The sequence below is a fragment of the Apteryx rowi genome, unplaced genomic scaffold, assembly GCF_003343035.1.
Source record: "Apteryx rowi isolate R43461 unplaced genomic scaffold, aptRow1 scaffold_627, whole genome shotgun sequence".
Taxonomy (NCBI): Eukaryota; Metazoa; Chordata; class Aves; order Apterygiformes; family Apterygidae; genus Apteryx; species Apteryx rowi.
The window spans coordinates 142,433-155,058 of NW_020450902.1; the positions used below are offsets into that span (position 1 = coordinate 142,433).

The 12,626-nt window shown below is 39.2% G+C and overlaps 1 protein-coding gene across 1 annotated transcript in view; it reads left to right on the forward strand.

The window, feature by feature from the left end:
* The window catches only part of LOC112974807 (neurexin-3-beta-like), a 173,972-nt gene that overhangs the window by 124,341 nt on the left and 37,005 nt on the right, over positions 1 to 12,626 (forward strand). Inside the window, exon 6 of the mRNA XM_026084155.1 lies at positions 8,529 to 8,604. Within this exon, the coding sequence (XP_025939940.1) occupies positions 8,529 to 8,604 (76 nt within the window). The remainder of the gene's footprint in view (positions 1 to 8,528; positions 8,605 to 12,626) is intronic.

Consider the following 12,626-nt stretch of genomic DNA (forward strand, 5'->3'; position numbering starts at 1 on the left):
GTTGTTGTGGTTTCAACAGTTTTTTAAATTAAGCCATTCAGCTGACCATCTAAAGAAGGTTTGTACACGTAGTGCACCTTTCTTCTTGAATTTTCACCTCCTCCACCACCATCTACATTATTTTATTATGTTTAAAAGAGGATACTGAGAATTTCTGTTTCAGCTGACAGGTCTGTTTCAATAATGAATAAAAATAAAATGGGGGAAAAGCTGTATCAAATGATGAAAGGACACTCAGTTTGAAAATTCTTCTGGTGTGCCTAGTCTTCAATGTATAGACACAATTTTATCTTCAAAGTGCTTCTTTGAAAACAGACAAATGAATTGCAAAAGGAGCAATAGATTGATAAGGGGAAAAATGACTCTCCTCTCATGCCAAAACTGTATCTTTTGTATTTTAGCCAAGAAATTATATTTTACAGTCCAGTCCAAAACTCTTGCAAATCTTGAGAGTTGCACCAAACAGTTTGAAAAAGAGTTGCTGGTTGATCCTTTACCACATCAGGTCGAAAGGAGCACTGTTCTATTAGGAAAGGAAAGAAACAGAAAAGCAAGTGCCTCTGTGTACATGTATAATCAATAAACAACCAATCTAGATCCCTGGAGATTATTTTTTATTTATTTATTTAGCTCCTAAATAATACATAATTTCTTCAGACCAAGAAGTAAATTGAAAGGATTTAGAGGGATTTGCTTATCAGCAGAACACCACGTAGCATTACATTCCTTCTGCTTTTGGGAAGGTACATTGAAGTTGGGTTAAGCTGCTGTGGTTCAATACTTCTCTTTCCCCTGTCAGGGTGCCTTGCACAACAGATGGATTAATCCTCCTCATTTCTCTTTTTCCCCTCTTTGCCCTCCCTTCTCTTTTTCCCTCTGCCCACACCCCTCACAACATCATCTCCCTTCCCATTGCCAGCACAGAGAGACAAAAGGCAGAAACACTGATTTCTGCTCATTGTCTTTGCACAGCCTAGGGACAGAACAAAGTCCCTGAAATTTGGCATCAAACATGGTCAAGAGGCAGGCTTTACAGTCATAATGAACTATTGATTCTGTTGAGACAAGCTTTGGGTTTTCAAAGGACTAATTCAGCTTTCAAGACTCTTTTTAAACATGACTGCCCATGACTCGGGATTGATACACAATTGGAGGCGGGGAGGGGAGATTATTTTTTGCTTTCTCTTCCTTGACTGACTGTTTTTTTAATCTCTTGTCTAGTGTAGTAACGGACAAATGGCTGATTTTGGTACAGGGATAGCTCTCTCATGATCCCTACTTAATGATATAATTTGACAGCAAATCAGCTTTTGTGTCCAGCCAGGATCACAAGCCAGGAAATGCACTGAGGCTGGGCTAATGTTGAGGGGCACATGCTTGCTGGTTACCAGCCAGCTCCCAGCCAGTCAGGGTCCTGGGCACCAAGGGATGGATTTGTTCACATGGTGTGAACAGGTCTACAGCAGTGATATCTCTTTGCTCTAAGTTTAGTATAGCTGCAAGGCTATGCTGGATAGCTTTGCTGCCCCCTTTGGAATGGCACAGAAAGAAGAGAAATGCCTAATAACACGTTTATTTTGCATCATGATAAGGGATAGGATGTAAATACCAGATTGATTTAGATTGAATTAGATTTGACTGAAGATAAATGGGGCAAGTTCTTCTCCCCTAGACCGTATACGCTAATACCATTCATACCTGAACTGCTTTATCTCAGTGCTGGTGGTTTCTGGTATTTCCTTGGGGAAACTACTCCATTGTTAATAGAGATCCCTGGTGAGATTTTTCTTGCTGAAAGTCATCCTAAATTTTTTTGGCTTAATTTTACCCACTACCGTTTCTGAACTTAAATAGTTCATCTTCCTTCCTGATGTTTATTACACCATTCTGATACTTGTAGACATTTATCATAGCTTCAGTCCTCGTTAAGCCAAGCTCTGATGGTCAGTTTTGCTAAGCTTGTCTCATTCATAAATCTCTCCAGTCTTTTCATGATTTCAGTGGCTCTTCTCTGAATTGCGTCCAATTGCTCTAAATCTTTTGGCATTGAATTGTCCAAAACTAAACATAATGAGTTATGCTCTCTTGGTGTAAATTGTCGCAGCCCAGTTTAAATCAATACCAATTTAAACCAACAGAGAATATGGCCCTCTTGTTTTAGCTTTCACCTCAAATGAGCTCTGTGGAGAAAACTGTTAGTTTCATGTTCTTTGATGCATTGCCTCTGTAGAGGCAGGCACAACCTCAGCGCAAATGTGTGGGGTGCAAAGCACTCGTGCAGCTTTACGGCTGTGCCTGTGTCACGATACAGAAGAACATACTGTACTATCCAGTGCTAATGAGTTAGAGAGGATTAAAACTCTTCAGCCACTGATAGTAAATCCAGAACTGTCCTTAATAGTTTATACAGTCCCAAATTACACCTTCTTTTATAATACCTCATTACGTTTTGAGCAGCATTTGAAATATTTCCCCATTTGTATGCAGATTCTTTCCATTGAGATGTAGTAGCTTGAATTTGTCCAGGCAGAATATCTCAGGCCTGTTATACAATGATGAACTCCTGGGTATTTTGCAAATAAAGATTAAATAGAAAGTAAGAAACAAACATAAGGTGTAGAAAGGACAGATGAAGGATTTTCATTTAATTGAAACAGCATGAACAGAATACAAGTTCTTTAAAAAGCTCAGTTACCAAAGTACTATCATCAAGATAGAAATGATTCCTAGTGAGACTGAGACACTTCCTCTGCTATCATCTTTTGGCAAGGCAGCAAATGACCTGAGCCTGTTCTTTCCCAAGGAACATCTTGATTTCTGAAAGATAGAACAGCATCACTTGCACTTGGCCTTTTTGGGAGGAGCATTCGCCCTGTATACCTTCATGCATTGAAGGCACAATACATTGCCCATATTTTGTAACGAATTTGAGATATTTAGAAAATACAGCAGTATGGGAGCAGAGGAGAGATTCAAGTGGTTGGATTTAAGAAAAGTTTGTTGAGTTTCGACTCTGTCCATTTTAGATGTGAAAGGCAAATACACTATTCAGTTAAATACTACTGTACTTTCCCAGTGTTGGGAAGATATTTGTGCCTGGCATTTTGTGGTGGTCCCATGTCAACAGTGACTGTAAATTGTGGTTCCTTGGTGGCAAAGAGATTTACACTTTTCTTACAGGAAAGCATTAAGTATTGCCTTTCAAATAATAGTGTTGAATTGGAAATAATGTGTATGGTGTGCGGAAGAGTTTCAAACAGAAGGCAGGTAGGAAAATTGAATCCTACTTTACAGGGTGAAGCAACTGCCAAGTACGTACTTTTGGAGCAATTTGTCTGCAGGGTTTGAATTTATGGGTCCTTGTCTTTTCTTTCCCACTAGAAGTGAGAACTCCATCATTCTTGGGTGTGTTATTTATAATTTCATAAAGCTCTTCTGTGGCAGGATTTATTTTATCCAGTATGCTTAATCTCTATCAAATAATGGTGCACCCAAAGAGCAAGGTGTCGAAAAAACTTTGTGCTTGGAGAAAAGGAAGATTCAGCACCTGCCTTTTTGTGTAGAACAAAGGAGCAAAGGTTATGAATCTAAGGCATAAATTGGGACTTGGGGCACTTGGAAAGATTGGAAGGGAATGGAATTGTCTTAACCAGGTCTTGCTATGTCATCCCAACTTCCCTTACACTTTACATCCCACACCAGTGATGTATAGAGTAATGAGCAAAGATGCAGAACCATCACCATGGCAAGATTGAAGAGGCCCTTAGATTGAAAAATTAGAAGGAGGTGATTACAGAACAAATAATTTATTGAAAGGAATGGGGAGCCAATTCAGTGAAATTGAAAAAATTTAAAGGTAAATATGCCGATAAATCCTCCAGGGTGGACTCAGAGTTTAGCACTTTCTCCTACCCCAGTTTTGTTCCAAACCAATTTCATTAAACACTGGAGAGAGGGAGAGAAAAAATAATAATATAAATGCCATAAAAAATCTTTCAGAGGAAGGAATAAAAAGGGTTCCTGCCAGAGAGATATTTTATTGAAAGTTATTATAATACCTATCTTTAGTTTTATGGCCCTTAATACAGGGCCAAGCAATTTCAAAGCTCGGATTTAAAAAAATGAAATACATATTTTAGTATAGTATGAATTATTACTTTTAATATAGAATTTAGCTAATATATAGAATAGAAAATATTTTCTCTCTTGTGTTTCTCTCCAATGAAAACACAAACATCATTTCCATCATAGTATATGGAGAAGTTTCATTTCCATCATGTTGCCAATGCATAAGAAAATTTAGCATTTACCATCTTCAGATCATTGAATGGACATTAAAGAATGAATCCACTTATCCCCCCTGGGGGTGATGGGTGGGTATACTCAGCCCCATTTCAAAAATGGGGAAAGAAAACCAGAAATGGAATAGCTGATTTTGATTAATGCCTCACAGTGAGGTGCTGCTGCTGAGAGCTGGTGGGGAGAGTTCTGGGGTCGCTGCTCACTAGGCTGTGCTGTTTTGGGGAAGTTTAATAATCATCCAGGGAAGATTCTCAGCTCTGGGATGGTAGGAAAAGCGACAGATTCCAGTTACAAGATTTTATTGTCTTCTGGAAGATTCCTCAACTCTGTTTCTGTTGTAAGGAATTTGCTGCTGCTTCTCTCTGAAATAACTTTATTCCTTTGGAATAATTCAGTTGTTGGTATCTGAGCCGAAGGTGCATGGAAAACCAATATGTGATGGGACTAGAAAATCAGTTAGTGATGAAGAGTGATGGAAAGTACTGAGATTAAAAATACCAGATATGAAATAGCAAGACAGATTAGTGTACTTATCTCTTATGTGGTTTCTAGAAATCTCATTACTGACCTTGACTTAAGTCTAAACACTAACACTACTTTTGGAGGTTTCTCTGTTTTCTAGCACTCATTCTTATATATACAAAACCGCTGGCCTGGAACAATCAGCAGCCACAGTGCAAGAAAAACTAGAATATAAGGGGAAATAGTATGCCATGGAGGTGGGGAGATAAGGACAGAGATTAATTGATAGAATCACGTGTGGAATCAATTGTGGAAAAGTGCAGATACAGGTCAGAGCTGGCAGGGTTGGTGAGTATTGCACACCATACATTTGCATTTTGTCTGAGTTTGGCTGTTTATGCCCTTCCCTTTTCAGAACCAACACAAGCTACATGCAGATTTTATAGAAGAAAGCCTAGAACAGCTAGTAAAGAATGTAGCATAAAATATGTTGCATTTGCTGTCCTTAAGCTGCTTATTGGATGGGAAATTGAACGAGAAGATTAAAAAGTGCCAGGCCTCGTGACTTTGCAGCTCCTGCTGAGAACTCGTGCTTGTGTCAAAATTCTGCATCGACCAACTTGCAGGGCCAGTGCCGCGTGCAAGCGGCTGGGAGGCACCACGGGCTCCTAGCACAGCTCCCTGTGGCTGCCGCTGCCGGCAGCAGGGAGCTCAGGGAAAGCATCCAGAACAGGCCAAAGCAAATAGTGAATACTCCTTTGGTCTGCAGTGCCTGTGGCACGGAGCCTTTCCAAGCTAACTGCAGTGTATTTAATAGCTCTGGATGGATTTTTTCTACCTGTAATTTGGCCGATCACTTTTTAATGCATCTAACCTTTTACCACCCACCAGTATCCTGTTGCAAGGAGTTCCCTGGTTTAAAAAAATTCATTATGTGAAGAAATATCATCTTTTGTTTGTTCTGAACCTGCTGCCTTTCTGGCTTCATATGAAGTCTCTAACAACAGAAAGAGGACAAAACAAGGTTTATAGGACAACTTCTTATTCTATACAAATATTGTATCAGATATGTGATTACAAGTTAATGTTATATGAAGCCCTTAGATGTGAGCAAGAAAGTGGGTACATAGATGGGTTGATCAGTTGATAAGTGACAACCATGCGTTGTTGTAATTTTCATGTTTATTTTCTACTACAAGCAAATTATTGCTTTTCCTTTACAAGATCCTAGTTGTGAATTGTCAAATTTTCAACTATGAGCAAAACCAAATCCATGTGCTCTACATCCAAATCGGAAATAAAAAAAAAATTGCAAGAGTCTTAGCACTGTCTAAGCAGCATCTTTTAATAGTGATGGATACTTTATTTTTTGTTTGGAGTATTATATTTGACAAGTGTACAAGTTTTACGAGTGTTTTGGGCATCTGTAATATACATTTCCAGTTTCGCTAGCTACATTTCACCTGCTTAAAAATCTTTCTTGCAGTATAGTTTTGTTCACTTATTATGCTGAATTACTTGACAGTGGTGCAATTAAAAAACAGTTTCTCTATTGTAAGGGACAGCTGTGTTTCACTGTTGGAGGATGTGATCACTGTTTGTATGAGTTATAAAGTCATTTGGTGTCCTTGGGATAAATAATGCTTCATAAAATATATATGACAGGACAAAGAGAATTATAGAAAGTAAATTTATATTTTGTGCACTCCTTCTTGCTTGACCTCTTGCTGAATAGACAAACTTTTAAAGACAGTTCATTTTAAGAGAGAGGTCAGCACAAGGATGTCAATGAAAGCTCTTCCATTTTCTGTGACTGGAAGAAGATGCCAAAAAAATTGTTAACTCCTAAGGCAGCAGTATGTGTACATATCACCTTCAGTTCCTTTTAATTTTGCCTCCACATGAAAGTATTTAAGCACGAGACTACTGCAAGATTGCATCCTAGAAATGTTACCAAATGGCCGTGCCAGGGCAAGACTAAATAACATAATAGGGGATTCCCTTACTTCACGACTGTTTTCTTGCATATATTCAATTATTATTTTGTAATTTTTCTTTGTAGTCCACGAGTCCTATTTTTATTTCTTGGCTCACTCTAAATCACCAAAATCAAGAGTAAAGGAATGTTAGGTTGAGTCTGGTCTTTCTGACAGATGGCTAGATTCTGTTTTTATACCTAGCTCAAAAACCAAAGACGAGGGAGAGCCAGAAGTGTCTCACGATTGACAGAGGGGCTTGCTAGCACTAAAACCAGAAGAGGCTAAAGAAAAGATTAGGACCTCATAACATATATGTAAAGATACGTGGGAGCACTCAGCATTTTGGAGACAGTCATAGCTGACTTAAAAATATAAAGGAGACCTTATTTGAAGCTGGGGAGTCTTTTTCAGGAATGAGGATTTGAAAGGCTTGTCATGATATGAGATTCCCAGTAGTATTCACCTGGAGTACCAAAGTACAATGTATAATACAAGTATAGCTGCCCTGCTCTCAAGGAGCTCTGATTTGACCAGTATCTCCTACCTAGCAAGGAACATTTTGGTTGTTTTGTTTCAGGAGTCATTCCACTGATCCTGCTGCTTAGTAGAATAGGCAGCTTTCTGCAAGGAGAAATTGTTAAGGGAGACAATTTCAGCAGAATCTGTAGTTTGAGCTGATGCTGCTGAGCTGGGGTAATTTTGTACTGTGTGCAGGAACGTTATAACTTGTGTCCAGAGGCTGCCACAGACTCTCCCTAATGATCCACATTACTAATTCAACTAATTGCAGCAATTAAAGGCAGGAGTTGCTGCTGGGAAGAGACGCCATTACACTTCTCTCTAACATGCTGCAGTACATGCTGCTCATTAATTAGTCCAGCAGCAGGAAAAAAAATAAAAAAAATCACCAGCTGGAAATGGAGAGGAATGTGCTGAAACTTGTAAGGGTCACACACAGGCAGTTTGGTTTAAGCCTTTCGGAGCCAGACTTTCCAGCCTGTCAGTCCAGTTGCACCCAGGTTAATCCCTGAACACTTGGCAAGCAAGCAGGCTGAGCTGCATGTTGGGCATGCCTGAAACTTGCAGCAGGTCATCACACTGCAACAGATGTGCACTAGCTGGGTAAATATAAAAGATTTCCAGCCCAAGAGGTGAATTCTGCCTAAAATGATTAGCGGAGCGGGAAGTACGGCAGCCTGACAGAGGGTGATGCATTTAGCAACATAACAGAGAGTCCTGTTAGCTGCCTGGGTGATGCTTATTATCTGAGGTTATCTCGTTCATTTTTTCTTTGCCGAAAGCATGTTCAGCCTGAACATGCCTCATATGTTCAGTCTCTCAGTAGGTGCCTCCTGGCTGGCCCTACATGGCATTGGCATTTATTGACGAGCCCAGCATGCTCCAGCCGGACACAGGTGCTGGGGCTGCCAGAGGAGGGTTTGCCAGCCAAGCAGGTGTCATAGCCCCTTGTACTTACGGCATTCAGCAGCACAGCACGGTCTGCCTGCTAACTTCAACAGCACGGCAGGGGCGCTGCACCTGTGCACACCTGAAATATTCAACAGCATGGTGTAAGCGCTATTCCTCCAAGAGGGGAATCCAGCTCCATGGAGGGCGTATTTACACAGGCATACCTGCAATGCTTGGTATAAGTTAAATATTTTAAAAGATACAAGTTTGAAACATTTTTTCTGGAATAGTTCACTGCCTCTGTAACAGCCTCTTTACTAGCCAGTGTCTTATTTTTTTTCTCTGTTTGCTTTGTTCCTTTCCTTGGCGTGCCAGACAACAGATGACATTGTCTCATCAGCTGAATGTTCCAGTGATGATGAAGACTTCATTGACTGTGAGCCCAGTACAGGTAAGTCAGGTCAGTCTTGTTTTGCTTGCTTTCTTACTTCATTTGCAAAAAACAATACATACATATATTTATATGTGTGTGAATGTATACATATATATTTTTATATGTGTATATATATGTGTGTGTATATATGTGTGTATATATAATGTATATATACACTGTATATAAAATAAAAACTATACAGCCAAGCATCAGATCCCATGGACTTGGCAACAGCAAAACATAAATATGTAGTCACTATTTAGTTAGTATAAAGCTGTTTTAATAAAAAGCCAAACTTCCTGAAACTGATCCCAGCTAATTAGTAGTTAACGTGTGCAGCAGTTACTTCACTGGCTCAGTGCAGAGGCAAAAATATCAGGGTGACATGCAGTAAATAATAAAGTTTTGTGAAGTGGGAAGGGTGAATGTTTAAAGCATATGAAAGACATGAAAGTGAAAGAACAATGGATTATTAGTATTATTTAATCTTCATTAGTCGCTCTGAGGATGGACTGTAGAAGTATACATTTGTCCATGGGATTTGGGATACAGTTAACATGGTAATATGTTTATACTAATTTTGTTTTCCGTGTGCCCAAAGAAATTGGAGAGCACCAAAACATAGGTCTAACACAACAAAATTAGTAGTAGGTCTTGCCATGTTATCTGCAGTGATGCTTCAAAATGTATCCATTAAAGAGTCAAAAGGACTGACCATATGGAACTGACTCAACTTCTCCCTTTCGATCTGGATACATTTTGATAAATTGATGGCTTTTCTTTCTGGTGAGATATATGATGTGATATCCAGCAGGCAACTGCAGTCTATTTTATTTCTTACAGGCTTTTTCAAGTCTTCTTTTTTGAGGCTTGCCATGAGTTAAGCATTTCTATAATAGAGAACAGATATCATCGAATTTCTGTGTACATTTAAAAAAAAAGAGGGAGATCGGTTAGAATCTTTTTTCCTTAAAGGCAAAACATATAAATAGTTTATTTTTTATTTTTGTTTTGTTTGTTTTTGCTTTGTTTTATTATTTGGGATAATTTTTTTTTTACTTTAAAAAAATCCCCGGAAAGCATTATAAATGTTCTGTTCCTAGTTTCCTGAAGCTATTTGATGAATACAGTAATAACATTAAAATTCACCTAAGGCTAGTGCTTTCATATTTATTTTCTACTCGTCATACTATGCCTGCATTTTTTGGTAGAACTTGGTCTACAGTAACCTCCGATTGGCGTTGCCTTGTAGCTGGGAACTTCCACAGCCTAACAGCCTTTGAATTCTCCATTTCCAGGAGATAGCAGGGAAGGCACTGATACACAGACTGATGCTAACAAATAGCTCAGCCTACTTCCATCTCTTTTTTCACAGATCTCTGTGAGTTTCTCAGCTCCTCACCTGGCAGAGCAGCAGTCCAAATAATACTAGATTGTGGAACATAAACAGTATAGGCACTGGGATGCATGTTGGGATCTTAAATAAAGGCAGTAGTCAAACACCAGCACACTGATTATTATGAAAATGAGGCATGAGTTTTATAGGACCGTACTAAAAGGACTAATGTACCACAACTGATATGCAAATGAATGGGTAAGAACCATTTCACTAAAGCTTCAGGTTTCAAGACTTCAGCTTCTTTTAGTTCTATTTGCCAAGCATTTCAATTAAAGGAGGAAATGGGATCTTTATCAGACTCCTCCTTTTGTATGTTTTTGTCATTGATGTTTCAACACAGAAATCACAGCTACTTCAATGGCTGTAAATTTTAATAGCAATGTTTTCAGCTTTTGGTGCCAGTGGAAAAATCAAAGTTTGAGGAGAAATGTGGTAAAACAGGATGCTTAGCATGAAATTTCAGAGTGACTCAAGAGCCTATTTTCCCAGGCTAAAAATACCTCTTTCCTGACACATTTAAAAAGCTAAGGCTACAAACAGGTACAAATTGGATTTATAAGAATGACTCGCTTTTGAAAATCCTGCTAAGCATTGCGCTGTCTGCCTCTAAGTGCCTGCATACATTTGAATATCTGCCCTTTAAAAGAATATGATTCACTGAAAATCCACTGAAGGTACACTCCTAAGCTACTTAGATGCTCTTGAAAATTTCACCCAGTATTTTTTACCGCACCAGAAGTGACCAGAAGAAGGAGGGGCATGCAGGTCCTTTTTGCCTCCTAAAGCATAAACTTAGCTCATTCCTTCATGCTAAGAAGAAAAGGTAACAGGTTTATGATGCTCCTCATTTAGGTTTCTTTGTCTATCTTAATATCATCATTCCCATTATGTCTAGAGAAGGTAGAACTGTGTCTTTAATATATCTGATATCAAAGCACTCTCCACAGTGCGTTCCACTGTGAGCTCTAAAGCAATCTTACCTGGTTTATGAGAATCTGGCAGTGCTGGGTTCACTAAGCAGATATCTGTGCCTTTCCACTTCACCAGCCAAGTCAGGATTCTGGCCATATGCCAAGATCTGGTACTTAAATGTGTGCATTGTAGAAAGAAAAGAGCCAGACTATTTTGCTTGTATTTTCTAGTGTGTGAGTTTGTTTTTTTTAATTGGGCCCATTTAAAGTTGCTTCCTCCTGTTCTGTTGACAGGTCAGTGTATTTTACACTGCTTTCTGGCTTGCCTGTTTGCTTTTGCAGCAAATTGAAAATTAAATGACATAGCCTAGTGCAGGACCCTTTTTGTTGCTCTGATAATGTGTAGCTTTTAAAGCTCTTGAGTTTCTGCCAAACACCAGGGCTTGGCCTTCCATCACTCTCAGTGCTATGGTCCAGTAATGCAAAGGTTGCTGAACTCACTGCTGCAGCTGTGAGATATAGTATACATCACTATGAACCTGCTGTGCAATAACCAAGACAAGGGCAGCAGAGAATGTCACCCTGCAAATCAAAAGCTTTCAGATTTCATATGGGTCAGAATCCAATCCCTAGATCTAAAAATATTACTTTGGATTTGGTCCTGGATCAGAGAGTCCATTTGAAGATTCTGGTTTCAGTGTGCTCAAAGATAGTTCAAAAGACAGAAAATCATGTGCTATTTGAGGATAAATACCTTATGAGAACTATTTGCCAGATCTTACTGCCACTTAGCTCTGATTGTGTGTTGAATCCAAACCCTGAATCTCAGTAAGCATACCATCTGCATGCGAATACGTGCATCTCTTTAAAAGAAGACAGTGCAAAGGAAGTTTCCTCACACTGCTTCCTTTGGGTTTTTTCTGGCTAGCTTCAAGCTGTAGCAGGCTGGTTTCACCTCTGTGTCCCACTTGCAGAAATGATTTCTGCTGGGCAGCCAGTGAGTGAGTAGARCCCCCTGTTTAGAGACCAAGAGATGCCACAGAAATTCTGTCCTGACTGCTGCAGCTTACAGTGCTCCTCTTTGTAAAAATATATGCATCAGGAATTATACTAACAAGTGGTGACAATGACAGTTATGAATCTAAAATTCATCTTTATTTTACATAATGAAGAGGAAGTCTTTGTAGCTTCAAGAATGAAAAATACTTGGTATTCATCTTACTGCACAAGAGTCTAAATACCCTTAATACCTCCCAGAATGAATTACTGTAAATGCTACGCAGAGCACAAAACAGTTCCTCTGCCTTGAATAACTCGATGCATAGAACAGTCCCTCTCTTATCTCTGTGCAAATATTGTTTGTCCCAATACATGCTTGAAAACCTTTCAGTTTCTGTGTCAGAAACATGATGCTTTTATCAGGTATAAGTACAGGAATCTGTTTTGGCCTGTTTTGGGGAGATCTGAGGTTTAAATATTCAGCTTCCTGAAAGCTGAGCCCAGTGTCTTGACTCTGCACTTTTGAACACAAACTGTTGCAGTATTTTGATAGGTAAGGGAAACAACTTACTCCTAACTAGGAAGCAGTGTGCCATCTTGAATAAGGAAACCATTTATCTCTTTCCAGTATATGAGAGAACCCCTTCAGTTCAGACCTCAATGCTATGAGGATTATAATTATGTTCCTGATAGCTGCTGTTGTCTACTAGCACCATTACCCTTGTTCCCAT